The sequence below is a fragment of the Sycon ciliatum genome, chromosome 4, assembly GCF_964019385.1.
Source record: "Sycon ciliatum chromosome 4, ocSycCili1.1, whole genome shotgun sequence".
Classification (NCBI taxonomy): Eukaryota; Metazoa; Porifera; class Calcarea; order Leucosolenida; family Sycettidae; genus Sycon; species Sycon ciliatum.
Genome location: NC_088646.1, coordinates 11,561,465 through 11,588,925, shown reverse-complemented (window position 1 = coordinate 11,588,925; position 27,461 = coordinate 11,561,465). Strand labels below are relative to the sequence as shown.

The 27,461-nt window shown below is 45.5% G+C and overlaps 2 protein-coding genes across 2 annotated transcripts; both read right to left on the bottom strand.

Moving 5' to 3' along the window:
- Window positions 1–405: 405 nt before the first annotated feature.
- Window positions 406–14,899, bottom strand: LOC135814481 (ubiquitin carboxyl-terminal hydrolase 14-like). Its single transcript, XM_065327603.1, has 19 exons — window positions 14,741–14,899; window positions 14,510–14,655; window positions 12,812–12,844; window positions 12,112–12,216; window positions 10,761–10,864; window positions 10,132–10,172; window positions 7,221–7,288; window positions 6,712–6,774; window positions 6,210–6,348; window positions 5,834–5,852; window positions 5,206–5,288; window positions 4,217–4,248; window positions 3,741–3,806; window positions 3,448–3,540; window positions 3,179–3,301; window positions 2,440–2,524; window positions 1,814–1,921; window positions 1,438–1,512; window positions 406–1,227 (listed from the first exon to the last, which is right to left on the bottom strand). The coding sequence occupies exons 1-19, from the start codon at window positions 14,754–14,756 to the stop codon at window positions 1,079–1,081; spliced, it is 1,548 nt and encodes a 515-aa protein (XP_065183675.1). The 5' UTR covers window positions 14,757–14,899; the 3' UTR covers window positions 406–1,078.
- A 4,414-nt stretch (window positions 14,900–19,313) lies between these two features.
- On the bottom strand, window positions 19,314–26,713 carry LOC135814478 (ubiquitin-conjugating enzyme E2 W-like). The gene is made up of 6 exons (XM_065327602.1): window positions 26,352–26,713; window positions 23,481–23,509; window positions 22,248–22,321; window positions 21,440–21,595; window positions 20,741–20,816; window positions 19,314–20,384 (listed from the first exon to the last, which is right to left on the bottom strand). Exons 1-6 carry the CDS (start codon window positions 26,465–26,467, stop codon window positions 20,371–20,373), a joined length of 465 nt encoding a protein of 154 aa, XP_065183674.1. The 5' UTR covers window positions 26,468–26,713; the 3' UTR covers window positions 19,314–20,370.
- Window positions 26,714–27,461: the final 748 nt, after the last annotated feature.

The window sequence follows — 27,461 nt, the reverse complement described above, 5'->3', positions numbered from 1 at the left end:
CTGATTAGATTACTAACAACCAGGTGTCATCTATCATGGATGCAGTCCCCTGCTACAACAGTGGCAGCAGCATCAGGAGGGACACGATGTATCCAGGCACACCTGCCATGTACGTGTCTGATGCAATAAAGAACTCTCCCCGTGCACGGTGGTGGCACGGCTGGTCTAACCAATAGTGAGCCCCTGTTCTTGTACGTGATCGTCGTGTGAACATCGCTGGGGCAGATCCAATCAAGACCAATTGACAGCTATTGTTCACCTCCTGTATACCCCGCTAGTGGTGGAAGCTCCATGCTACAGTTGTAGTATGTCTACCTGTGTGCCATGCCAGTGACATATGCGTGCGAGCACAGGATGCGCAAAACTACTTGTACTGCCCAGCTTGACGAACAACGCAAGGCAACGTCCATTTTTCAGGAATATTGACATAACTGCATTTGGAGACAACACCGTCATTGTCATCAGCAGCAGCAGCAGTTGTATATGATGAAGCAACAACAGCAAAGCAACGGAGCATGCAGTTGAATGGATGGAACAAGTTATATACAAACTTTGTTACAAAGACATAACTAGTAGTGGCAGAATGAGTTCACAATAGGCACAATGTAGTGTGTATGAGAAGAACGCTAATGCATATTCATGAGTGTACAAGCACCACACAAAATGACCTGCATGGCGAGCGCTAATGCATATTCATGAGTGTACACGCACCACACAAAATCAGACTTGCATGGCAGCTGAAGAACATTTTTTTTACATATGTAGAATGCAACATGCAATGCCTAGAGTCAACAATGCTTCAATATTAAAAAGAGAAAAAGCCAATGAGTTGGTCACTGGAAGCGGATTTCCTAAAATAAAACCGGTTGCACAGCACCCAATACTTCATATTGCTTTTACTCTAGTACACCAAGTATATGTTACAGGAACAAAATACAATGTACGTTCTGGTACCTGTCATACGCTGACACTCTGTATCAATGTTAGATGCGAGCACTAATCCAACCAAATATCTTGGCATGACTTTTTTTCACACAGCCCAATTGAGAGCTGAGATCCCTCGTGGACATTTGGTTTGTTATGTCTCCATTGGTGTCTCTCCTGAGGCTGCACCCTCTGTTGAGGTCGCTTCCGTTGCTCCAGATTCTGTGCTCTTCTCTGTGAGGCCTGCACCTTTGGGCAGTCGACGTGGACCGTACAGGAGTACATAGGCAGTATGCCAGTCACCTGTACGTCATAAACACAAGAACAGTTGAACAGGACAATGCTGACAATAGGCTACATGCAAACATGCTGCCAAGAAGAAGGCAGTTTCCTACTTAGTGGTGGTCACAACCATACACTGTCGACACATAGCTATACTATAGCATAATAAAACATGGCATGGTACATGCATGCACAGGAGTGTGTACGCAGAAGATCAGAATGAAGACTCACCGCCACCGGAGAGCTTGAGGACATCATCTTCATGAACAGATGTCACATCAGCATCATCGAATTTGAACCAGTGGGCTGCATCGACCACACACACACACACACACACACACACACACACACACACACACACACACACACACACACACACACACACACACACACACACATGCGCGCGCATGCAAGCACACACACACACACACACATCCACCACACAACACACACACACATTAACTAGCTTTCTTAACAGCAGCAAAAATAGGCAACACACCAAGCAGATGACTACAAGCACATACATTCACACATACGCACAAGCACATGCATAAATTTACACAAAACTCTGACACTGAATTGGTGCAAATGTGTGTCCACAACTTACTGCCTTTCCTTTTCGCCCAGCCAACATAATGTCCAGAGTTGGATGATCGTCCCTGATGGGTCAATACAGCCCTCAGCTCGTAAAACCCGCTGTTGTTTGATCCAATATCTACAACGGGGAAGGCAAACAAATGCCATAAAACTTAAAAGCCAAACCCAGTACGAAAACACGAAAGGAGCCACCGTGTGGAGGAACCTTGCTTAACGGATGGGGTCAGCACAATAATGTAGAGGCAGAAAACACGGCTGTGGCCACATCAAGCGAGCAGATTTCGGTTTGTGCTGAAAATGAGTGGTCACAGTACAGAAATTCCAGTCTCTTAAAAAGCCTGCAAGCTGCTGAATGCATTCAGCACCAGCCACTCAGCGCTTTGAAAACGGTTGAAAGTAGTTGAGAATCGAAAATTCTGCCAGTTCCATTGAAACGCATGTAGTTTTTCACCTGAATCTCTTGGTGTGACTGCAGCTTTAAAACAGCTACTCAAATACATGTACTAACATCACATCTAGGTATTAGAATGTACCAGCTGGCAGGTATGGACAAGTATCAAGTTCCCTCCAGCCCCAACAAACTCGTGTTGAAAGATCGCAAAAAAGGGAAAAGGAAAAATCTCTGAGAGGACTCACCGCCTTCAAACCAGTATGGCTCGTTGTCTTCATCCTTGCCTTCTGCGGATTCCTCTGCAGCCTGGGCACCAGCTACCTTAGCCACCTGTAGGGAAACAGTACAAGCATAAGACTTAGCAATGTAAAGCAAATGGAGAAGAACAGAAAACAGATCTTACTCAAGTCAATTTCCTGCCAGCTAGCAGATTCGACCGTGTTTTGGTTACATTAGCGGAGCTCAGCGCCAATCCCATTCCAACACAACGTACATGTAGTACATAATAACATTACACAATCTCATTCCAACACAACGTACATGTAGTACAGTCATAACATTACACAATACTGTACGGTTATGACTGCATCCTTTTTCTATTCTTTTTTTACTGTACATTCGGTGATGCTTGCGTGTGAAGAATGGATAGAAGCTCCAGCTTTCTAGGTCGACATTGCCTGGCCGCTACTGAAAGGGTTCGCAGCATAAGAAACACTGTTACACAACACTGTTGGAAAGCCGTTAGCTCAGCCGTTCAGGGACAAAGCGGTCCATGCACCAGGGACAACAAAGCCGTGCCAAACGGTGGTGGTTGCCGGTGCTGTTGCCAAGGGCTTTGACACCATGCTTTCTAGCCGTATTGTGTAGCCAAGCATGGACATGTCACGTTCATACTGGCTCCGGTCACACCACATTTTAAGACGAAACGTGCTTTGACTGACATGATCTGCTTCACAGGAAAAAAAGGACTTCAAATAACTGTACCTTAGATTTCTCGATCTCATTTTCGTCGTTGATGCGCATCCGCTCGCGCATTGGGGTGAGCTTCTGCTGCAGCTCTCGTGTGCACATGTCGAAGACATCAAGCGACAAGGGAAACTTCACGTCCTATCAGCACAACCAATAGAACAGAAAAACCAGCTTTAAAAGCCAGTACAAACAGCAGGCACAGCGCACAAACCATATCCAAACAAATATGCACAAACACACACGCACACGCATGCATGCATACACCCAATCCCGACATGTCTCACCTTCAAGATTTTTGCATTAATGTTGTCCTTCTCCTTGTAGAAAAACCGCACCATTTGCACGGATAGGTAGCCAGGTAGACGGTCAATTAGAGACTGTAAACAAAATGCCAAAAAAAAAACAGAAAACATTCAAACACACAACAATCAACTATCCCGTCTCAGCTTCCGGCGGGTCCACTTGCATAACGCCACCGCAGCACATACTCATCAACTTCTAGTCACCTAAGTGATGTCAAAGGCATATCTATCTGACAGGAGTACACATTCAAAGTGGAGAACACAAAGCTGCTCACAGTTTTGATGTAAACGGCATCACGGTCTAGAGAAGGCGATCGCTTTGTGATGTGTTCTTGCAGCCGCTGGAGAGAGAGAGAGAGAGAGAGAGAGAGAGAGAGAGAGAGAGAGAGAGAGAGAGAGAGAGAGAGAGAGAGAGAGAGAGAGAGAGAGAGAGAGAGAGAGAGAGAGAGAGAGAGACTTGAGCAAATCAAGGCAAACCACTCATGCTACATTGCATGCTAGCACAATACAGGTTAGATTTGAAGGAACTGGTGTGCAACAATAAATTAGCTTCCACTACAGGTTTCAAGAAAACTGACTAGCAGAAGTGAATAATGCTGGCAATACGCACCAGCTTGACTAGCACGTGGTGCACTACGGCAAGAAAGGGGAAGTATGGGGAATGACAGTAGCATGAAGGAAGAGACTGGTCTAGTGATGGGGGTGCGTAAGGTTACACAAAGCCCATTGCCCATGGACTGGGGAGACTTACATTCTTGAGTCCGGTATGCATGTACTTCACATCTACAAATATATATATCAGACAGACAGACAGAGAGACAGACAGAGAGGAACATGTATTTGTCACATATACCATTGGCCGGTGTTTCTACTGAGTCTTGAGATGCAATAAATATATTATACAGTCAACTTCGCTTATAACGACTGCGGATATAACGACAATTCGCGAATAACGACAGAATTTCCATGCCCAGAGCAAAGTCCATACTATCTGTATACATGTAATGAGACTTCGGGTATAACGACACTTCGCGAATAAGGACACTTTTCTGATGCCCCGCCGAGTGTCGTTATAAGCGAAGTTGACTGTATCAGTGGTCAGTATCACTTGGAGCCTAGACGAGAGATTATCAGGAAAATACTATACCTAACATCCACACGAAAAAGAAAGGAAACAGAAAACACCAAACCACTTGTGACTTGAACTCATGTCTGGCATAGATATATAAATTTCCGATACGTGTACTGGCAGAAATCACAGATTCGAGACTAAGACCCCGAAAAATGAAACCGATGTTCTCCCCAATAACACTAGCAGAGCAAAACAAAAATAGGACTGTACGACACATACTACAGTGATTGCAGCCAGCATAGAGTCAGCATACAGCCAGCATAGAGTCAGCATACAGTTAGCATAGAGTCAGCATACAGTTAGCATAGAGTCAGCATACAGCCAGCATAGAGTCAGCATACAGCCAGCATAGAGTCAGCATACAGCCAGCATAGAGTCAGCATACAGTTAGCATAGAGTCAGCATACAGTTAGCATAGAGTCAGCATACAGTTAGCATAGAGTCAGCATACAGCATAGAGTCAGCATACAGTTAGCATAGAGTCAGCATACAGTTAGCATAGAGTCAGCATACAGTTAGCATAGAGTCAGCATACAGTTAGCATAGAGCGGCAGTAGAAAGAGATTACATGGCAGCCACATAACCACTGAGAACACAAAGTCACAAACCTTTGCTGATGAAACAACTTAGTTGCAGAAACCGCTCCTCGGACGAAGTCTCTGGCTCTTCAGGCTGTTCTTCACATTTCAAGCTGGACACATGGATGAACACAAGTAACACCAGGTCAACAGGCAGGAAGGTCAAGGGCGGACGTGGACAACAGGTCAACAGGCAGGAAGGTCAAGGGCGGATGTGGACAACAGGTCAACAGGCAGGAAGGTCAAGGGCGGATGTGGACAACAGGTCAACAGGCAGGAAGGTCAAGGGCGGATGTGGACAACAGGTCAACAGGCAGGAAGGTCAAGGGCGGATGTGGACAACAGGTCAACAGGCAGGAAGGTCAAGGGCGGATGTGGACAACAGGTCAACAGGCAGGAAGGTCAAGGGCGGATGTGGACAACAGGTCAACAGGCAGGAAGGTCAAGGGCGGACGTGGACAACAGGTCAACAGGCAGGACGGTCAAGGGCGGACGTGGACAACTGGGCAAACATGACAGCGGGTGTACATGTGATCATGATTGCCTCACCGGACTTGCATAAAACAGAAGCACTAAAAATAGTTACACATCAAAAATCCTTCAAGCTCTCCATCCCATGGATAGAATTCTTGACCAATTCAAACTACACTGCACTTACGTGCTCTGAAGACGACCACCTGCCAGTCGGAAACAGAAGAAAAGATATAAGAAGGGACAGCGAAATGAAAAGTTATACAAAAGAAAGCACTACCGAGGCACAGGCATCTTCAGCACTCCCGCCAACTGATTCACAGCACATTACTATACCTCATTACTATAGTAAAGATGGCGACAGTACTGGTAAGAAACACACCCAGAGCACGGTCAACATGAAGGTCTCCAACAAAGTCTGTGTAGTAGTACAACACAAGTAAGTGGTCCGGTGGACAGGAAAGTTCGAATGTCATCTGTAGTCAGTCAATCTGTCATTCCCTGTTGCAACAGGCCGTACAGATACTACCGGTACTTTCAAAGTACATTGTAGAAGTACTTACCAAGAAACTGGTCAACAAATCCCATGTCACCAGTCATGGAGCGCTGGGTTTCAGTCAGCTGCCCATTGGAGTCCATTGTAACGGGATTGATTACCTCCTGCATGGCTCGCACAAACTGTGTCCAGCACTCGTTTGCATCCTAAATTTGCGCGCACGCACGCACACACACACACACACAAACAAGCACACACGCGCAAGTACACATACCCACGTGTTATGTGAACGCAAACAAAAACACATTGACTGTATGCTTAATAATGCTGTACAGTCTGCTAGCACTCCATATTCAGTCCCAGGATGTGTGCGCACGTGCGTGTGTGTGTGTGTAAGTGCGTGTGTAAGTATGTGTGCTCTCGGGCGCACGAGCGTACACAGGTTGGCTACTTATACAATACAAAAAACACTATCAAACCCGGTCACGCCTTGGCTTTTATAGCAGTGTTTATATTCCCCTGAGCACTACATCACATCGGTAATTATTCTATACAAGCATACTACCCACCTGCTGTATGAAAACGCCATTCTCTCCTTTCTCACTAAACTGCGGAAAGGCGGTATGGAGTGTCTACACACATACAGGCACAACAAACAAGGCACAACATAGCATTCTCTCTTCAAAACTGCCGGTTCAAAAGACACGGTTACACACGAAGAAAAAAACACACAAATCGGGGTGTTCTCATGCCATCACAAACTAGAAAGTACTCCACTTTGCTGAAGTATATTCATACGGTACCAAGGGTAATTTTCGTAGGGAATACATTTGTACAAATTCATACACAATGCCCAGCGTCCTAAATTATTTCCATACGAAAATGTCCCACTATGCAGCACATGCCTATGTGGCTATGTGCATCTACACTGTATGAATGGTTCACGCAAAAAATCCTACAGTATAGTAGCTGGGAGTTGAAGTAAATAGAAAGTCAGTTAGGCAATGCTGAGCGATGCTAAGCAATGACAGCATAGAGGCCACTGCTTCGTAATCTCGCACATGGATGCACTACCAACCCTGAGGAGGAGCATGGGCCGAAAGCCTTCCACCGCTCTATCCATCAGCGTGTACGTGTCACGAAGCGCTATAAGTGCAGTCCATACAATCACACACACACACACACACACACACACACACACACACACACACACACACACACACACACACACACACACACACACACACACACACACACACACACACACACACACACACACACACACACACACACAAACACGAACATATTCACAAACGCACATGCAGACACAACTCTACGTACACAGAACCCAATGGTCCTATGTACGTTGTACCGATGATACACTATTCCATGTACTGTACCATAAGGCCACCCTTTGTTAATTCATTGTTTAACGTCCTTTTTTTCGCGAAAAGGTACGCGGGAGGGCGGAAAAAAAACAAAAGCCCATTCCAAAAACTGGAAACCCCAATCAAACATTTTGACCAGTAAAGCATGTGATATATACAATATTTCTGGGTCTAACGGCACTTGCAGGCATAGAACAACACTTTTTGATGGTACATCGGAGCACATGCCTGATGAATCCAACAAAACAGGTACATAGCATGGAGTTAGCATGTCATGAATTCATTACATCTGGATTTTTACTAGGACACACACCGTACGATATTTAAAAGCCAACAAAAAAAGAAAAAGAACACAAGACAAAGGCATGCCCGGGAGGCAAGATTATAAGTTTAACCCTTTGAGCACGCATGACGTATTAATACGTCACGTACAGTGTCACTGCACCCACGCATGACGTATTATTACGTCGTGAGTGTACATAGCGTACAAACGCGATTTGCATGAACCGCGTGAGTTCAAACTATCGTAACTCGGTCAATTCTTGGCCGATTCTCACGATCGAAATATGTATCTGCAAGAGAAAACTCTCAGCTTGCGATAGAAACAATCGCCGAAGCGATACGACCCCGGGTTGTTGAGATATGCGACTCAACACGGCAAATTCAAATCGATTTTTTTGCGAACTCTGCAGAACGCGTATTCTCCATTTTCGATCATTTTCGCGCTATCTGCTGCCATGGAAACTAGATTCAAATGATGGCAGAGGATCTGGGGAGTCCTCAAAAAAAATTTGAGCTCGATACGAGCAAGAAGAGTGAAATGGCAGCTGAGGATTTGATCTCCTGGCCGTGCTCAAGTCTGTCGAGCGCGTGCGTGAAGTTTGCCAGACTGTAGCATGGGCCTTTGGTGTCGTTCCTCGCTGAGCTTGGAACTATTTTGTTCCTCGCCTCAAGACCTTTGCAGGAAGCTCAAGATCGTGGAATTCGTCCAAAGGAAGGTAAAGTTATCGATCCTTGAACAGCTACTACTTTCATAGGAAAAACGCGATTTTTGCAGGTGTTGACGTGGGGCGGCATTCAGGTAGCGTCGTGCTCAAAAGGTTAAAGGGGAAGTTAAGGCAAAAATTAAAATTTCACCAGTTGTAGTCTTCGGGGTGCTGAGTCGAATGGTCGTGGTCCGAGGAAGCTGAGACGCTCCCTTCCTACTTGAATCCCAATCGAACTCGCGCACTTCCACCGAAACTGGGTGACTGCGCCCTACGAGATGGGGATTTGTATGCAAAATGTCACTAAAAGCGCCATTTCGTTCTTATAAAAGCACGGATGACCGCGATTGGCCCATATGTTGTAGTCTTTTGGACGCTGAGTCGACTGGTTTTGGTCCGAAAAGGCTGCGATGCAGCGTTCGCCCCTAATTCCCAATCGAACATGGTTGAACAAGCGGTCACGTGCTCCTGCGTACACCAGTCACCTGGTCACCGTGCCTGCAGGGTACAACTTACAGCCTGTTTTGACCTTTTTTGGGTGCAGTCCTGTCACTCGAGTTGAACCTTGGTGTGAAAGTTGTCGCCTGCTGGCGTGGTGACCAGGTGATTTTGGCACCCAGGAGCACGTGACCGCTTGTTCAACCATGTTCGATTGGGAATAAAGGAGGAACGCTGCATCGCAGCTTTTTCGGACCAAAACCAGTCGACTCAGCGTCCAAAGGACTACAACATATGGGCCAATCGCGGTCATCCGTGCTTTTATAAGAACGAAATGGCGCTTTTAGTGACATTTTGCATACAAATCCCCATCTCGTAGGGCGCAGTCACCCAGTTTCGGTGGAAGTGCGCGAGTTCGATTGGGATTCAAGTAGGAAGGGAGCGTCTCAGCTTTCTCGGACCAAGACCATTCGACTCAGCACCCCGAAGACTACAACTGGTGAAATTTTAATTTTTGCCTTAACTTCCCCTTTAAGGTCATGATCGGCACACTGTGAAACTACACAATCATGTATTTACAACTTCGCATATTATTGGTACTACTTTCTTGTTTTTTTTTCCGGTCGGAGGCAAAAAGGTACGCGGGCGCGGACGTTAAACAACGAAAAAAGAAAGGGTGGCCTAAGTGAAGAAGAGGTACCATAAGTATTGGTTAAAACCGAGTCATACATGTACAATCATGTACTTGTACACAGACTACAGCCCCTTCAGGACTGAACACTGACATCATATTAATCCTAGCACATATTCTGAGCGTTAACCTTTTTTCTAAATCAGTAGTACCCGCCACACATGTAACTGTTGCACATGCACGCGTAGCTTTAGGGTGAACAACTACAGCCGACAACTGCCCAAACATTCACTGTGCATGTACACAACAGGATAACATCACTGGCCCTGCCCATGTCAGCTCACACGTCACTTACAATTTTTATCATGATTATGGTATTTAAAGAATATAGGCAATAAGAAATTAAGAATAGAGAGTCGTTTTCAAACACATGCGTTAAAGTCACATATACTGTAATACTACATAGTAATACTAAGCGATACGTAATGCACATCTATACATAACCCAGCCAAGTCACAACAGACAGCAGTACATTGGAAAGCATACCTGATGGGATGACCGGTGGATCAAGTGGTCCATGCGATAATCTACGATTGGGCACAAAAGAGAAAGTCCACAAAGAGCACCATTAGCACACATCGTGATAGTTCTTGAAACACTGAGAGAGAGAGAGAGAGAGAGAGAGAGAGAGAGAGAGAGAGAGAGAGAGAGAGAGAGAGAGAGAGAGAGAGAGAGAGAGAGAGAGAGAGAGAGAGAGAGAGAGAGAGAGAGAGAGAGAGAGAGAGAGAGAGAGAGAGAGAGAGAGAGAGAGAGAGAGAGAGAGAGAGAGAGAGAGAGAGAGAGAGAGAGAGAGAGAGAGAGAGAGAGAGAGAGAGAGAGAGAGAGAGAGAGAGAGAGAGAGAGAGAGAGAGAGAGGGAGAGAGAGAGAGAAAGAAAGAGACAGAGACAGAGAGAGACAGAGACAGAGAGAGACAGAGACAAAGAGAGACAGAGACAGAGAAGCTAGATCTACCAAATATAATTGAGCTGAGTGCAAAGACCACCACAATCTGACAAGTGACTTTCTGCACTCGTGACCCGTGCACAATCTCTCAGGCAGGCATGTCCAGGGAAATGATAGTTGGTGAACAACAACAAGGCAATGGGATTCAACTGCGCACGCTGGATGTACTTACTTGGCCAAGGAGTTCCTCAGCTCGGGAATGGTGCGCAGACACTGCACAGTAGCATTCATATAGCACGTGTTTCCCAAGTTGACCAGGCCACCTGGAATGTCGAACTGCGTACAGGCAACAAAGACAATACAATGCAAAGAAGTAGATGACTGATTATAAATTATCACAATACAAATACCATGTACATGTACCAGAAAAGTGGGATCGCCTATTAGCGGATACACTGTACCTCCACATTTAGAACACACTTCCTCAGTCAGACACCTCCCCATGCAGGAGAGATATGTCTGGTCCCTAGGGTCTCTGTAACTGACAGGTACCACTCTACTTCATGTTTGGTAAGTTTGAAGATTTTAACGGAAACGGGTAGGCTTGTGGATGAGCACATTATAGTATATAATCGTATACCTCACTCCATATACACCCACAGTCTTCGGCATGCCCTCCCTTAGTGGTGTATATGTATATATTATAACAAGGAACCGAGTGTATATAGAGATATATACACCAGTATGAAAACCGAGGCGAAGCCGAGGTTTTTATAACTGGTGTAAATATCTCGATATACACGAGGTCCCTTTGTTTTAATATATTTATACCTCTCCATATTCACCGTGTGTGACCACCTAATGGCTTGTTCCTCGCCGACAACTACTGCTAATTTCCCTTAGCGGTGTATATGGAGATATATAGTATACACCACTAAGGGAGAGCATGCCTAAGACTGTAAGTGTATATGGAGTGAGGTATAAATCTCCCTATACACCACTAAGGGAAATTAGCAGTAGTTGTCGGCGAGGAACAAGCCATTAGGTGGTCACACACGGTGAAAATGGAGAGGTATAAATAGATTACAACACAGGGACCTCGCGTATATATCTCGATATACACTCGGTCCCTTGTTATAATCTATACATATAATCCTGTCAGGCCACCTCATGCTATGCTCCCAATAATAGTGCACTTTGCATACTAAAGGGAGCATGGGGAAAACAGCAAGTGCAGGTGTAAACTTTCGAATGTCACACCAGCACAGTGAGTGCGTGAATACTGGATATAACGTGTCAATTTGATTTTCGATAACTTATCACTATATTCGGTTCATCACTATAGCCGATTTGCATGTAAGACCGACACATAGCACGTCATGACTGCGCATGAAATGATGCGTACACGCTGGAAAAGGCATGCTATAAAGGTGCATGCATGCTCCGTGGACTGTGTAGCATGCAGTACAGTGAATGCTAGCGCAGCAACTGATTTTTCGCTTTTTTATGTGGCTGCTTACAGCATACAGCTACAGAGACACCTGTCCAAAAGTGAGAATTTTCTCTCAGCTTGAATAACTTACCGCGGAAGCAAGCTGAGCATCAGTCATATCTTCCATAAACTGTGTTGGCTGAGTAGGTGCTTGTGGTAGTTCATCAGCAGAGCCCATCATGAGCAGGACAGCTTTCTGCAGTCAAGAAAACACCAGCAGTTATAGACGATTCAGACTACGGCCAACTGTGACCACGTTTACTACTACGACTCAGACGTATTTGATCAGGGATTGTGCATAAGTTTTGAAACACGACTGCATCACCATGGAAATTCAAGTTTACACGTGATTTTGGCTGTAGTCCGAATCGCCTATAACTTGTGCTCGCCAGGCCAGTACTCATCGTACCAACAAGTTAATGACAATGGCACAGGCATCCATACTTGCTTCCCAATGGCAAGAAAGAAGAAGCAATGCTGCTCGTCTAGAGGCCATTACTAATTTGTGTGGCACGACCTTGGATTCCACACAGAATGAAACTTTGGCAAACAAAAATAATTTGGTGATGCCATCTTCAGTTAAAACAAATACAGTTGAATTTCAAAGGAAAGTCCTGCTCCATTGTTCTTCTACAACCAAGACAAGGCACAAGCAGTCAGGCACACAGTTCTTGAATGATACAGACAGACGGGCACACATGTACCTGAAAGAAAAGACATACTGGTGTTGTGCGAAGCTAAGATTCAATACACAAGCAAGTAGCAGCCACAACTCTACGATAACAACTTACATCTTTTATCTGGAACTTGCCCCATTCATCATCCTGTTGGACATGTGTGCCATTATGCGCACACACGCACATGCACACACACACACACACACACACACACACACACACACACACACAAACACACACACACACACACATGCTCACAAACACACACACACACACACACACACACACGTGCACATGCATAAGAAGAATTCCCCAGTTTAGGCATGAGCTAGTCGTTCGAGGGAGGATGAGGGACACAAGCCAAAGCCAAAAAACTGAAAGAGAAATGGATATTTACAACATGTACATCTATGGATTTGCCATGTACACTCTCATATAAACTATAATAGGTTACCGGGGTATGCGACTATAATTATTATCCGTTGGGATACTTTGGCGAAGTTGCACATCTACGGCACAGCGCTACACTTGCACTAGCGACTCACACTGCATACTTAGCATAAACAGTTCTGCTGACTCACCCCCATGAAGTCATTCGCATAACCTCTATAGGAGTGTGTTCCACTGATAAAGGAATGCTGTGGGAATATGCTCCACTGATAATGGAATGCTGTGGGAATATGCTCCACTGATAATGGAATGCTGTGGGAATATGCTCCATTGATAATGGAATGCTGTGGGAATACACTCCACTGATAATGGAATGCTGTGGGAATACACTCCACTGATAGTGGAATGCTGTGGGAATATGTTCCACCGATAATGGAATGCTGTGGGAATATGCTCCACTCATAATGGAATGCTGTGGGAATATGCTCCACTGATAATGGAATGCTGTGGGAATACACGCCACTGATAATGGAATGCTGTGGGAATACACTCCGCTGATAGTGGAATGCTGTGGGAATATGTTCCACTGATAATGGAATGCTGTGGGAATATGTTCCTCTCATGAGTACATGAAACTGCACCACTGCATATCGCAGGCACACAGCGTACAGTAGCTCTGTTGTCCCTCATTGTTGTGTAAATTATGTGCACAATATTGTGTTGCATTGTATTCTGAAATGTTAAAAAAACACTGATACAAGGTGAACAAAACAGTGCAAATGTATTGCAGCCTGACCAGAACATACTAAAAGGTTGGGTATAGTCTGCTCCTTTCCACATAGCGGTAGTTGGAGACAAAGCAACAAAGCACATAGGGTGGCAGCAGCTCCTACCGACTGGCCGGCTAAAGTCAAGTTGCAGGCGGATGTGCAGGTGGTGCAACTTTAAAATAATGCTTTGACAATAATATTATAATAAACTGGCTGGCCAGATATATTCTCATGGGAATACCTGCTATCGCTGTATACTTCTACAGTTTGGTCCGTTTAGTGTACATTATAAAATACCAGACTTTTGGGTATTTACCATTTACTGGACACTCGTACATGCAACTCGGATCAACAACAAGACGTTCTCTCCTCACACCTTTGTGACCTTCTGCGGTCTGTACTTCTCTCACATGTATTGCCTGCAATACGTGCACATGCATTCTGTGATTGAAAATTTGAGATCACTACTTATTTTGCACTCTCAGCCAAATATTTGAAAGGAAAATTTGAGTGTTGGTGGACATCTCCACTGATCTCATAATTCAATGCTGTGTTTTTTTTGTTATCAGTCTAGTACATGGTTCAGTATTATCTTATTGCAAAGACATCCAGTACTAGTATATCAGATATCGTTCTCAAAGGTTCCAATTACCTTGAGAGTCACGCCTTTGGTCATAACTTTCTGCCGCTCCGGGGGCACACCAGACAGAGCAAACAGCTGGCCCTTTAGGACGACGGGAGGCTCGTCGCTGTCTACCTCTACATTGTCAAACTTCTGCTTTCCCCATTTGACCGAAACTGCATAAACAAAGGATAACAATTCGGAAACATTGCTTTGGCCATTGAAACTCGCAAGTCGAGGCGGAAAGGACTTCACGCCAACCTTTGTAGACAGGCATGGTGGATCCAAGTGGAATAAAGCTGAAAAGGTCGATGATAATGAAGAAGGTTATCCAAACGAACAAACAAGCGAATGAGTGGTTCCAGTACTTTCTTGGAACTCAATCAACAAAAACTCCAAAACTCAACTGATCATTTCGTACACTTGCATTTTGCAACAAATGATCGATTTGAAAATACGAATCCCGTTGACGTCATTCCTTTTTTTAGCGGGATCCGGGAGCGAGCGCGCTCCATACATAGCCGCCGCCGCGACATGGCACCACCAGCATAGTCAAGACTACACTTGTTGTAGTTATTATTATTTAATATTATTATTATTATTATTTGAGGGATTCCCCAAAGCTTAAAGGCCGAAGCCTAAATCAAGGGGGTCTCCGAGAATAAATATACGTGTACAATGCGTGTGCAATAGGCCGTATAGGGTGCAATTCTTAAAAGAAAGAAAATATTACGATAAAAAAAGATTAATGTGAAGAGGTTAAATAAGAAGTCTGAGTAGAAGCAAGCGAAAAGGGTACTGGTAAAGAAGGGGGGTAATCAGGAAGTGAGAAAACCTCGAGGATGGAATCTATACCTGTGGAAATGGGACTTAACGTGCCGGCTAAATACACCACGGGTTTCAGATATCCTAATCTCGGTAGGCAGGGAGTTCCACGTGGTGATCATGGAATGTAGTAGAGTGGATCGGAAACAGGGACCAGTGTGAGTGGGCAGGAGGTAAAAGTGGGGACGTCGTGCACTCTTGGATAGAACTATGTTGAGATTATTGAGGGTTTCCGGGTATTGGCGGGTGAAATGGTAAAACAGTTTGAGGCAATGTATATGCCGCCGCCACGCAAGACTTTCCCATTCAGCAGCTTCAAACACGTTCTCCATGCCATGAGGAATGGGCACTTTCCGACGGTGTAAATACTGCCTGGCCACGCGTGCTTGCAATCGTTCCAAAGTGTCAATATTTCCTGCGGTCAGTTTGTTATTCCACAGAGGTGAAGCATACTCAATGGAGGGACGGACGTATCCTTTGTAGAGGCGGGCAATGAGAGCAGGGGTCAGATTGGGTGACATGTAGGATAGCAGAACAACGCGACGACGAAAGTTGGAGGTGACACTATTGATGTGGGTCTGGAAAGACAGGCGGGGATCCAGGGTGATTCCTAGATGGCGGTGGGTAGTCGAGGGACATAGGTCTGCAGCATCCACACGCAGAGCTGGGGCAGGAGTCTGGGCGGGGTCAAGTTTGCCGAATACAACACGCACGGATTTAGCGGCATTAAACCTGCCACCAAATGTAGCAGCCCAGTCCATCACCATGTTCACTGCTGACTGGAGCTGTTGAGGTGCTGCTGCTGGCGGTCGGGATAACCCCAGCGCAGTATCATCAGCATAGAGGTATGTTTCCGTCCTGTTGCCATCAGGGATTGATCTCGGGAGGGTATTAATGTACAGGAGAAATAGATGGGGCCAAGGTGGGAACCTTGAGGAACTCCCGCCGAGATAGGGGCGAGGGGGGAAAGGTCTTCGCCAACTTTGACCTGTAACTTGCGAGCTGCAAGGTAACCTGCAAACCAAGTAGTAGCCGTTGGGTTGCATAGTGGTTGTAGAAGGGCCAGAAGGGTAGAATGCGGGACGCGATCAAATGCCTTGGCGAAATCCAAGAAGACCACATCATACTCCTGGCTGCTGTCCATGCTCTTGGCGGCGCTAGCCGTTAAATGTATCAGTTGGTCAACTGTGCTCCGACCGTGTACAAACCCGAACTGATCCGAAACTATTACATCTTCATTCCTAAGGAACCTGCTAAGACGGCGCGCGACAATCGAATCAAGCACTTTGGCGACGGAGTTCAAGAGAGAAATAGGGCGGTAGTTCTGGGGTTCAGCTGTGGAACCTCTCTGCTTATATATTGGTACAACTTGCGCCGTTTTCCACGATGGTGGCAGGCGGCCTTGTGTTATACTTAAATTAAAGACTTTGCAGAGGGAGTGGGCAATGACACCAGCGGTCTCCTTCAGAATACGGTTCGGGATGTCACCACCGGCAGCTTTATGGACAGGCAATCTCTTGAGAGTATCAAAGACGTCGTAGGCAGATATAACTGAGATATCGAAGGGGGATGTTGGCGTAGGTGGGGGGTGCGGAATAGCTAGTTGTTGGGTGTGGGTGTTGGAGCATTGGTTGGAGAACACGTCAGCCAGCAAGTGCGCCTTGGAGGCGTCTGTGGTTACAACCTCGCCTCCAGACTCAAGGGATGGAATTGGTGCACGCGTTTTAGATATATTGGTGAGCTGTTTGGCTTGGCGCCACCACTGGTACGGACTTCGTTCTCTGTCAACCCGTGCGCTCATGTTCTCCAGGTAGATCGCTTTAGAACGTCGGACGGAGGCTTGATAGGCATTGCGGGCAACTTTAAAGACAACCCAGTGGGTTGTTAAGTTTGTACGCTTGGCTAAACGGAAAAGGCGGTCTTTTTTCTTGCAAAGAGTGGCATGGCGGCCAGTGTACCAGGGTGTATCTGTTCTTCGCTTTGTGGAAATAGTTCTCATAGGCACGTGTGACGAGATTGCCGTAGTAATGCAGGAATGCCAACTATCCCACGCTTGCTCAACTGAGGACATACTACTGATGTCAGACGAAAGTGGAAGATTCCATATGTGGTCTCTGAGTGCATCAAAATCGGTGTTTACGTAATCAGGAACGGCACGTGACTGACTGGGAGATGACTGGGCCAGGGAAGGCAAAGCAACTTTGAAGACAACGGGACAGTGATCGGAAATGGAGGACAGCACTTGAATGTCACATACATGCTGTGGTGTGTTTGTGATGACAAGATCAAGGAGCGATGGACCCTGGCGGCCAGTGGCAGAATATCTAGTCGGGGTGTTGTGGACGAGTTGGATGAATCCAAACTGGTCTAATGCTTTGAGTAGAAGCTTGCCTTCTGCTGTAGACGGGTCTGTAGAGTTCCATGTACGTAGTTTAGCGTTGAAGTCACCCACTAAGATTGTGGGCAAGTGTGGCTGGTTCTGTTCAAAGGTACGGCTGAAGGAAGTGAAAAATTGGTCGCGCTCGTCTACGGTACGATGTGGCGGGCGGTAGAAGACATGAAAGGCCATTGGAAGCTGTTGAGTGATGCTTACTTGAAGACAGAGATGTTCTATGTCCGGGCCCTCCATTTGTGGCAGCCTAGTAATCCTGTGGGAAAGACTGGATTTGACATACACTGCTATACCTCCTCCTGTGCTGCCTAGTATGGCTGCCTTTCGGTCACGTCTGAATACTACATAGTTAGGGATATTTACACTGTGGTCGGGGAGGGATAGAAAAAACCAAGTCTCAGTGAGAAAAAGAATATCTATATCGTGATATTTAATGAATGCTTCTAAAATAGAGAGTTTTCTAATTGCACTTTGGCAATTGAGGTGTGCAACTCGGAGCCCCGGAGGTTCCTATTGTTGCCGGTTTGAGCTCCCAAGTGCGCCAGCTCTTGGGTGTAGTTGTGCTGCGTTGCTTCGTGTTGTTGCCAGCGGGTCGATGTTGTGTGCTCGCATATACTCTTCTGCAAGGACCTGCGAATGAAGGATTACTCTGGGCGAATCCTTCGTCGCAACAACTTCGATGTGAGTGGTGCGCAGATAGCAGATCTTTCCGGCCTTTCTCATTGCCTGGAAAGCTGGTCGCAGCTTCTGTAGTAGCAAGAGTACTGGGGTTATGTACTCTTGGTAGTAGCCATAGAGGCGGTATGCGCTGTATGCGGTCCATAATGCATAGCATAATCTAGTCCCGACTGACCTGAGTCTTTGTATCATGACTGTCAAGATTGAGTACAATCTTATCGGCCAAGGAGCGGAGCCTGATCATTCGGCCTTTTCTGCAATACGGGTAACAGCATGCTAGCAGGAAGGCATAATGACCAAGTCAGTTCCACTCCCTGTCCAATGCCCCCTGTAGGCTGTATGTATCTCACGATCTCGGCACACTGACTTTCTTCACAGATGTATTAATGCTGCAGGTACTACATCATAGTACATGCAGGGCAGGGCAGTAGAAGCCTCTTTTACGGGCAAAATCGACACACTGAATACAATACAAAACTGGTACAGAATTCAGGAAATAACATCATATCCATTATCCAGTCTGTCAGCCCAGTGGGCATAACATGGCTAGAGTGCATAGCATGCACAATAAGGACTTCAAGGTGAACAGTCGGGGGAAGCAAACTGCCAGAGAAGAGGAGAGAGAGAGAGAGAGAGAGAGAGAGAGAGAGAGAGAGAGAGAGAGAGAGAGAGAGAGAGAGAGAGAGAGAGAGAGAGAGAGAGAGAGGGAGGGAGAGGGAGAGAGAGACAGAGAAAGAAGAGAGAATGCCAACCCCACCAGGACTCGACCCTGGGACCTTGCTGGCCAATAGCAATGCTCTTACCACTAGTAACCTGGGAGTATTGTACTACTCCATGGCTCTAACCATCTGAGCCGAAACTAGAAGGTTCGCCAGACTGTTTACCTTGAAATTGAAGTTCATCCCCATTCCCATTTCAACTAAATAATTTACAGGTAAATTGAGGGAATCGAACATACTTTAACACAAGGGCACAGAGTGCAGTCAAATCGTGGTGCTCTATTTCTACACATAGTGGGCCTAGTACTTATATTAGTACTGTGCTGCAATGCAGCAGCTCATTGAAAGGGAAATAAAACTGATGTAACGAGTGTAGAAAAAGGGGTAATGAACATATTCATGTCCCATGATTGGAACTAGGGATGAGACTGAGTGAGAACAGGCATGGCCAAGACTCACATGTAGTCAATTAATTGACCAACCGAGAAACTAAAGTGAAAACCTTACAAAAGTACAAACCTGAACTAAAATTCCAGTGGATAAAACGACTGCTTAGCTCTAGACTTGGTCTACAAATGGCCGAGCACACTGAGAATGCCTCCTAACATCTATGCATTGATGTGATCATAAAGAGAATGGTCCATGATAAGAGCGGGGAGTGACATGCCAGCGGACATTGCACTTTTAAAATTAAATGAAACAGGATTTAAAAAGAGTCACTGCAACGATGAGGACATAGCCGGACAGCTGCACACATCTGGGGAAGAGCTGAAGAATAATTGGGCACTGCCAATAACTGCCAAAGAGAAGTAAGAAATAGAAACCAAAACAAATAATTATTATGTGCACAGTCAGACCGCTACCGGCATGATCATGCACCGAAAGACAGGAGATAGATTCTGTAAGATTATCTGAATAAAATAGGTGGATTGATAGCGTAGGCCAGAGGGCAATGGCAAGCTTGCACAGTAGATTTACTGGTAGCTTTTCAGGGCGATTTTCAATGCAATGGACTGTATGTGTGTGTGGTGGTGTTGGTGGCGGTAGTGGTGGTGGTGGTGGTATGATATTGGGGGATATATTCAGGACCAGAGGGAGCAGCTATATACAAAAATATGTACACAAGCGGACATGAAAAGTGGGAGATATATACATAGAGAAAGCACAATCACAAAGACAGAACTCCACACCTACTTTTAAAGATACTTTTTCTATGGATACCAGACAGAGAGTCAACAGTTGAGAAGCTTCCACCACAGCAGCGTAGGTGAATGACATCATATGTTGTCATCTTAAGGCATGGCATAAAAACACATAAGAGCAATTATTAGAAAAATGACAAGTGCCTGAAAAAGTGTAACGTAACAAGTTACAAGTACTAACAACACATTCCAACTATCTACAATCTAAAACCCAAGGCAATGTCTAACGGGCATCTCGAGCACCTTCACTGTAGCATCACAAACTTCACAGTAAGTGTAACAATTACATGTACATGCCCTAAAGTAAAAGCATGTATGGTATGGTTTAGGAAAAACCCCGTACCATGTATGTTCTTTTTTTAGAACTGGAGACTATAAAGAAATTGAGAGAATTAAAGGAAGTAGAAGAGTTAAGACACCAACCATAAAGTGTAGTTCTACTCACCTTCATAAACCCACTGCGTTTTCTTGGGATCCTTGGGAGCAAATAACATGTATGTTGAGTCATCAGCTGGCTTTTTCTAAAGGAGGCAAACCAACCAACCAACCAACACCCACCCACACACACACACACACACGTGCGCACACATGCACATGTACACACACACACACACACACGTGCACACACACACACACGAACACGCACACACACACGCGCACGCGCACACACACACAACGTTGATCATTGCATCAGCTGTAAAACTGCAAACTCGCAGTGTACTGGCTAGATCACACAAAGAGAATCACTGCAGTGTGGTTACAAATTGTTCAATTCTCCACCATTAACATCAGTTCCAACTCACCAATTCCGACAATCTTTTTCCCAAAGGGAAGGCCATGGAAAGCAGATGACAGAGAATTCAAACTAATTTACAGAATCCATCGGCATCTGCCATTGCACTTTGGAAATGCCACTGCAACTCCAGGTAAAGTCGCAACACATACAAGTAGCTCTTCTTGGTACATGTTCCGATAGTCAAAAGATTCTCAAATGAATTGTTGGAGACGATGCTGAAAAGCCACATCTATCCGCTGTCGAGGTTATATATCACCAAAGGCGTGAACTGAGTCAGGAAACCTTTTATGGAAATTTTGTTAAGAATGATGACACATTTGAGTTAAAAATGCACGTGCTTAGTCTCACCTTTTCTGTGCAGCTGCTGAGCATGCTCAAGATACTGATACAAATAGACAAAGCCGTAAGTGCTGGTGACCAGTCGTCAGTTAGGATGTTGAGACAAATATGACCATTGGAGTAAATGTGCGGATGGACAGGAATAGAGGAGCCAACAAACATCACCTACGATCAGTTACACAGCAAACGAGAGGTGAAAGGACAAGAGAAGGCAAGAGAAGAGGAGAGAAGAGAGAGCGAGAGAGAGAGAGAGAGAGAGAGAGAGAGAGAGAGAGAGAGAGAGAGAGAGAGAGAGAGAGAGAGAGAGAGAGAGAGAGAGAAAAACCACACGAACAGACAGGTGGACATTAAATACATCGCAGAAAAGGGTCATTTTAGCACACGCCTGGGTTTATACAGTATACCGGCATTGCCGTCTGCTCCTTTATCTCCCTACCAGGCAGGCTTGCTGCGAAAGCGGATCTAGCTGTGGTGGCAATGGAAGCTGGCAGAGTGAGGGCCCATGAACTACATGTCAGCACACAAAGGTATGCCACATACCAGTACACACCCAAACGGGCAAGCATACGAGGTACTTGCTAACGTTGCATTGATTGGAATGAGGCTCGAGCATTCGTTCTCAAAGAGTTGCCTATGCATTTGTAAACTAGCCAGCTCAAACGGAAAGGCTTTCAGCAGAGACTAGCACTACTAATAATCATGCATGCAGATACAAAATCTCTCGTTCTCTCGCAGGTGTACGTGAGCATAGCTATTAAGTGATGCCTGCACAGGACTACAACAAATCTGACACCGGTGGGCGGACATCACCACCTACCGAGGGTGACTCAAACGGGTACCGGGCGTTGAATTTTAAATCAAGCAGATAGTGCTCTCCTTCGTACAGAGTGCCTGAGCATATCGCAAAACAAAACAAAATCATGACTCCCGTGAGACCCAGTCAGGCTGAGTTTTCTGCATCGGGGGGGGGGGGGGGGACACCACCACATTCTCCCTCACCCTTATCTACAGTGTACCAGTGCAAGAATAGAAAACAAACAATAGAATGCATGGTAAACAGTTTTCCTGGAGATAGAAATCGTTGATTTAGCTTTGCCAGTAAAAATCCTTCTGACGAGATGGCAACGAAAATGCTTTTTAACCCTTTACCTTCTGACCATAATTCCCAGGCAGCTCCAAATACGATATTTCTCACCTCATTCTGAGAATATCTTTGGTTATAATCAACCGATTTTCACACTCTTGGGCATTCTGGAAAGCTCTCCACGAGCTGCGTACAATGAGCTCAAACTGGACACTACTGAGATCACATATCCAACGCCAGGGTGCTTCAAATACTCCCCATCGCTGGGTATCCGAGAAAATTCTCTCCTCGTCAGCCATTTCTCACTCCTTCATCGTAAACATTTCAAATTTGATGTCCTGGGTTTCTTTTTATGCTGCCCACGCGCTCAAAACATGCACAGGTGACTCAGCATGTCAGGAGAGGGAAAATCCCCAGCTCAAGGCCAGTCACTCAGAAAAAAATCGACTTTTGCCGTGACTGAAATGTCGAGCGCGATATCTTTGGAATGCGGCATCGCAGCTCTTCGCGGCGCCGATTGTTGCAATGAACAGCTGGGCTCTTCGGCTTCTTCCTATATATTTAGTTCTTGAGATTCCGTCAAGAATTGATCAAGTTACGAATGTTTTAGTGCATGCATGTCCATCGACCAAATTCGGTCGATTCATGTACACACAGAAGGTAAAGGGTTAAAAGGATACCTAACCGTTGCGAATGGTGTGTGCATTGAATGCGCAACTCGCTTTATTTATTGCGCAGAATAGAATGCACGTTGGTAAGGCATACCACCACCCAGTGAAACTGCACTATGCAAGTGTACATCATCTTACTGCTGTAGCTAGTTGCTTCGGCCAATGAAGCCTCATCAATGAGTATAAACAGGAGTGTAAGTCACATACCTGTTTGCTACGAGTAGCAATTTTTAAATGTGCATGTACTGGGGTACTGGTACATACGCAACACACGCAAAGTTTCTACAATGTTTACCTTCAGCTCCATCCACCTCCACTTCCCAACTGCGTAAACAAGAAACACCCATGTACACGCGCACACACACACACACACACACGCACGCACGCACGCACGCACACACACGCACACAAACACACGCGTCATTCACACGAACAAGTAAAACACAATCAGCCACAGCCGCACACTTACACATAGCCAACTCCTGATATAACGAATGCCATTGTGCAGCAGAATTACCAGTAATTCTTTTATATCCGCAGTTCTTTATAACCGAAATGCACTCACACCATACAAGGAACACATCATGACTGGCATGTGGCCCCGTGACAGCATGATTACACTTAGTATACATGCATCCCTGTGAGATATGGTTCGTATAAAGAATCAATTTTGTATCAGTTTAAACTTTACACAGGGACATGGATACTGGTTCGCTATAATTATCACGAAACTCACTCTATGCAAGTTTGTTATAAGTGGAGTAGACTGTACATGCACCATGGAAGTCAACCGTCCACGGTTTCCTTTTAAAACTGACCTGCGTAGGCAAAAAATGCTTCTTCAGACGTTCTCCCTTTTCATTCCCCGTAAACTAATGAATACCTAACTAAAGTATACATATGTACTCTTCCTACCGGCCAGGGACTAATGTAACTGGTAGCACATCGCAGTTTGCTATGCAATTCTTCCGAGGTGCGAAGCAACTTCAGAAATGTGTCGCAGAAAACTGGTATGCATGTTGATTTTTCACTGTACCGTATGATGCACAGTGAGCATGCCAAGTGTGTTTAGATACACAACACTTCGAAAGTGCTGACTTATGCATCCTGGCACCAGGTTAGGTTTGCAATGAAGTGTAATAGTGTACTGGTGATCTGAGCTTGCACTCTGATCAACTCCTGAAACGCACACGCAGACTAATCGTCGATGGAGTTTTCAGCAGCGCCCTCCAGAAGGTCAATGTTGTCAAGTGTTCAAGAAAATTGCTACTCAACATTCTCAGTTTGCTATTCAAGTTTGATTTTGCTATATGCAAAAAATTGAAAGTAAATTATTCCCTGTGTACTCCTCCTTCCAGACATACATCCTCATCTGAATATGAGCTGATGACCCATGCATGGTTAAACATGCCATCTTCTGGATATAGAGTTGAATAGGCATGCTCCAGGGAGAACGAGAAACATCGTTCCAAAATCAAACGGCCTCCGATATCTACCATTTTTGCATTGAAAGTGTATGCGTGGATGTCAGGCATGGCAAAGATAATATCTCAACCCAGGAATACGGTACAAGTAGTTGATTGGGAATATTTGACGAAGTGTATTGGAGCCTCGTCCGACCAAGATCATTCGACTCTGCGCCTAGGAGAATTCGAAATTCTGAAGTTCAGATTTTAGCCAGTATTCAATCGGTTATCATCAGATCAAATACTTAGAACATTTACATTATTTTATACAAAAATAGGGGGAAAAAGAAGTTTATACTGGAGCATGGACTACTGCGCACGTGGGGCCTCTACATACCGTAATCTCGCGCCTATAAAGCCATGGTCTTATAATCGAAAAGTCGCTGCTTTCGGTCCTTTCACAAGTGCATTTTCGTTCGATTATAAGACCATGGTCTTATATGCGAGAGACAAACATCGCATCGACATGTACATGTGCAAGTATGCATATTATTGGTTAATGCCAGTACAATGGAACCATGATGAACCTCGTGTGGTTTTGTGATTTTCATTCACTTTTAACTTATAAGTGCATGTTCTTATAAGCGAGAGTGCTCTTATACAGTAAAACCTGTAATGGCGACCACTCGGATATGGTGACCACTCGGATATGATGACCACTCGGATATGATGACCACTCGACCATGGCGACCACTTTTCCTCGTCACGGACGCATTCACATTCAACACAGCTCGGATAAGGCGACCACTCGCTCAACGCGACCAACGACCACCCACCCGCGACCGCGTTGCACCCTACATGTACTCATGCACATGCACACATTGCACTGTGCACCACACATGGTAGATCTACACATCAGCGCAGAAAGTGTAGAATGTACATGGGGCATGCACAACACTTGACAGGTCTGAGGCCCCCAGGCACATGAGTCGTGATACACTAATAGTAGCATAGGTGTGTGCAGTGTGATGCACTGATCAAAATGATCTATCGCACGTATAAATCTGGCTTTGGAAAATTCATTTTTCATTGCTATCAGGTTCGGCCTCATTTCCTCTGTGCTGCGCTGATGAGTCCACAAAGGACGAAACAGTTCTGTCCGCAGATTGAGTCTTTCGCTCCTGCTCTTGTAGCAGTTGAGCACTCTTGTGTCGGGTAGTGCCTTTGCTGTTTGCGTTACGCAGAGCTCACTGACTTTTCAGTTTGAGCACTCCGGCAAGGTACGTTCGAGCTTGGTTTAAATCTGGCTTTGGAAAATTCATTTTCATTGCTATCACAGGGGCGTCGGAAGGTATTTTAGTGTGGTACGGTCAGCCATCTGAAGTACAATTGACTCGTGGGGAGTGGTGGCTGAGCTGAAAATTTTGGAATTTTAGATCCCAGATCAGTGTATTTTGTTGACTCACGGGTATCTGGGGCAAAAAGTGGTACGGTCAATACCGTAGTGACCGTACCGTGTGCGACGCCCCTGTATCAGGTTCGGCCACAAAGGACGAAACAGTTCTGTCTGCAGATTGAGTATCGCATGTACATGACACACATGTATAGTGAATATGTTCGCGTGACCCACTGAACCTGGATAAGAAGACCACCTGGCCAAGGTGACCACTTTTTTGGTCGCTTTAGACATGCTTTACTGTACTCGAAAATAAGAACATGACTGTCCTTAAATGCGCGAGATTACGATGTCATTCACTCACTGTGTCAAGGCTCCACTGGAAACTGTGGTGGGATGAAGGCGAATACCAGGAGGGCTGTCCGTGTGCATCGAAGCTAATTCCTTCCGAAGACGCCGCTGGAGAACATTCTTGGACATATTGAGGCCGTCCGGGAGTCAGAGTTGCATTCGTCGATTGAAAACTTTCAACTGTATAATATAAAGGCCCTGTACAGATCGTACTTGTAATGGCCTTTCAATGATCCACACCCACGGCCAGGGCCAGTACAATACCACTATTGAATCCCGTTCACACTCAAGTTCGCCCGATGCAAGCGTAAATGGGGAGATGATACGCCGCACCCTGTTTTCATTTGAATCCCAAACACGAACAAAATGCAAACAAACGAAAGGATACCAAAAATGCCAGATCAATAACGACGTCACACCAATTATGTGACACCATGCATCCCACGTATACAGTGACAAAATGCAGAATGATTACCTCACACATGCATACTCTGCACGTACTGCACGTCTGGTGTCATGTTACGTGCAATGAGGAGTCGAGGACTTCATTTGTGGTTTTACCAACAAAAGGCAAAGGCAAAAAGTGTGGTGGTATGCAAACTCACACTCTCACTGAGGTCAGCCTAGGCCACGGATTCCGATGATGAAGAAGTAGGGTCTACTATCTCCATGACTCCAGGGAGCCGTACATACCTGGAAATAATTGGGTCGCACCGTGATTACTCCCTGCGTCTACCAGATCTGCTAGTTCCTTTTAAAAATCTACACCGGGAAGTGACCTCTAACTATTATCCGGGCCCTCGCGCCCCAGTGGACTCTTCAAATCAACCACTGAGTCTGTCCTGGTCAACATAAAGTATGGAATCAAGCAAGAGTACGAGTGTGAGATCGCCTAATCACAGCCCGCCGCGCGAAGCGCGAAGGGCTGTGATGTAGGCTGATCGAACACGACTACGAGTGTTTTGATTGCATTTCTGACATGCACCCACGCTTGAAACTCATATCGGACTTGTAAATACTTCGCGAAGGGCTGTGATTGGCTGATAGAACATGAACACGACCGTTTTGATTGGATTTCTGACAAGAACACGCACTTCGAGCTTCCTATCGCGCTTGAAAGCAC

Bases quoted from the DNA above. Each gene is read 5' to 3' on its own strand.
- LOC135814481 (XM_065327603.1), bottom strand. The intron at 7,289-10,131 runs GTATGCTTTCCA...CTGCACTTATAG, and splicing joins TCCACCGGTCATCCCATCAG to CGCTTCGTGACACGTACACG. The intron at 3,541-3,740 runs GTGAGCAGCTTT...TTTTGTTTACAG, and splicing joins ATGCCGTTTACATCAAAACT to TCTCTAATTGACCGTCTACC.
- LOC135814478 (XM_065327602.1), bottom strand. From the start codon at position 26,467: ATGTCCAAGAATGTTCTCCAGCGGCGTCTTCGGAAGGAATTAGCTTCG. The intron at 21,596-22,247 runs GTAGGTGGTGAT...AACTGATCGTAG, and splicing joins ACCCGTTTGAGTCACCCTCG to GTGATGTTTGTTGGCTCCTC. The intron at 20,817-21,439 runs GTGAGACTAAGC...TGCCTCCTTTAG, and splicing joins TCAGCAGCTGCACAGAAAAG to AAAAAGCCAGCTGATGACTC.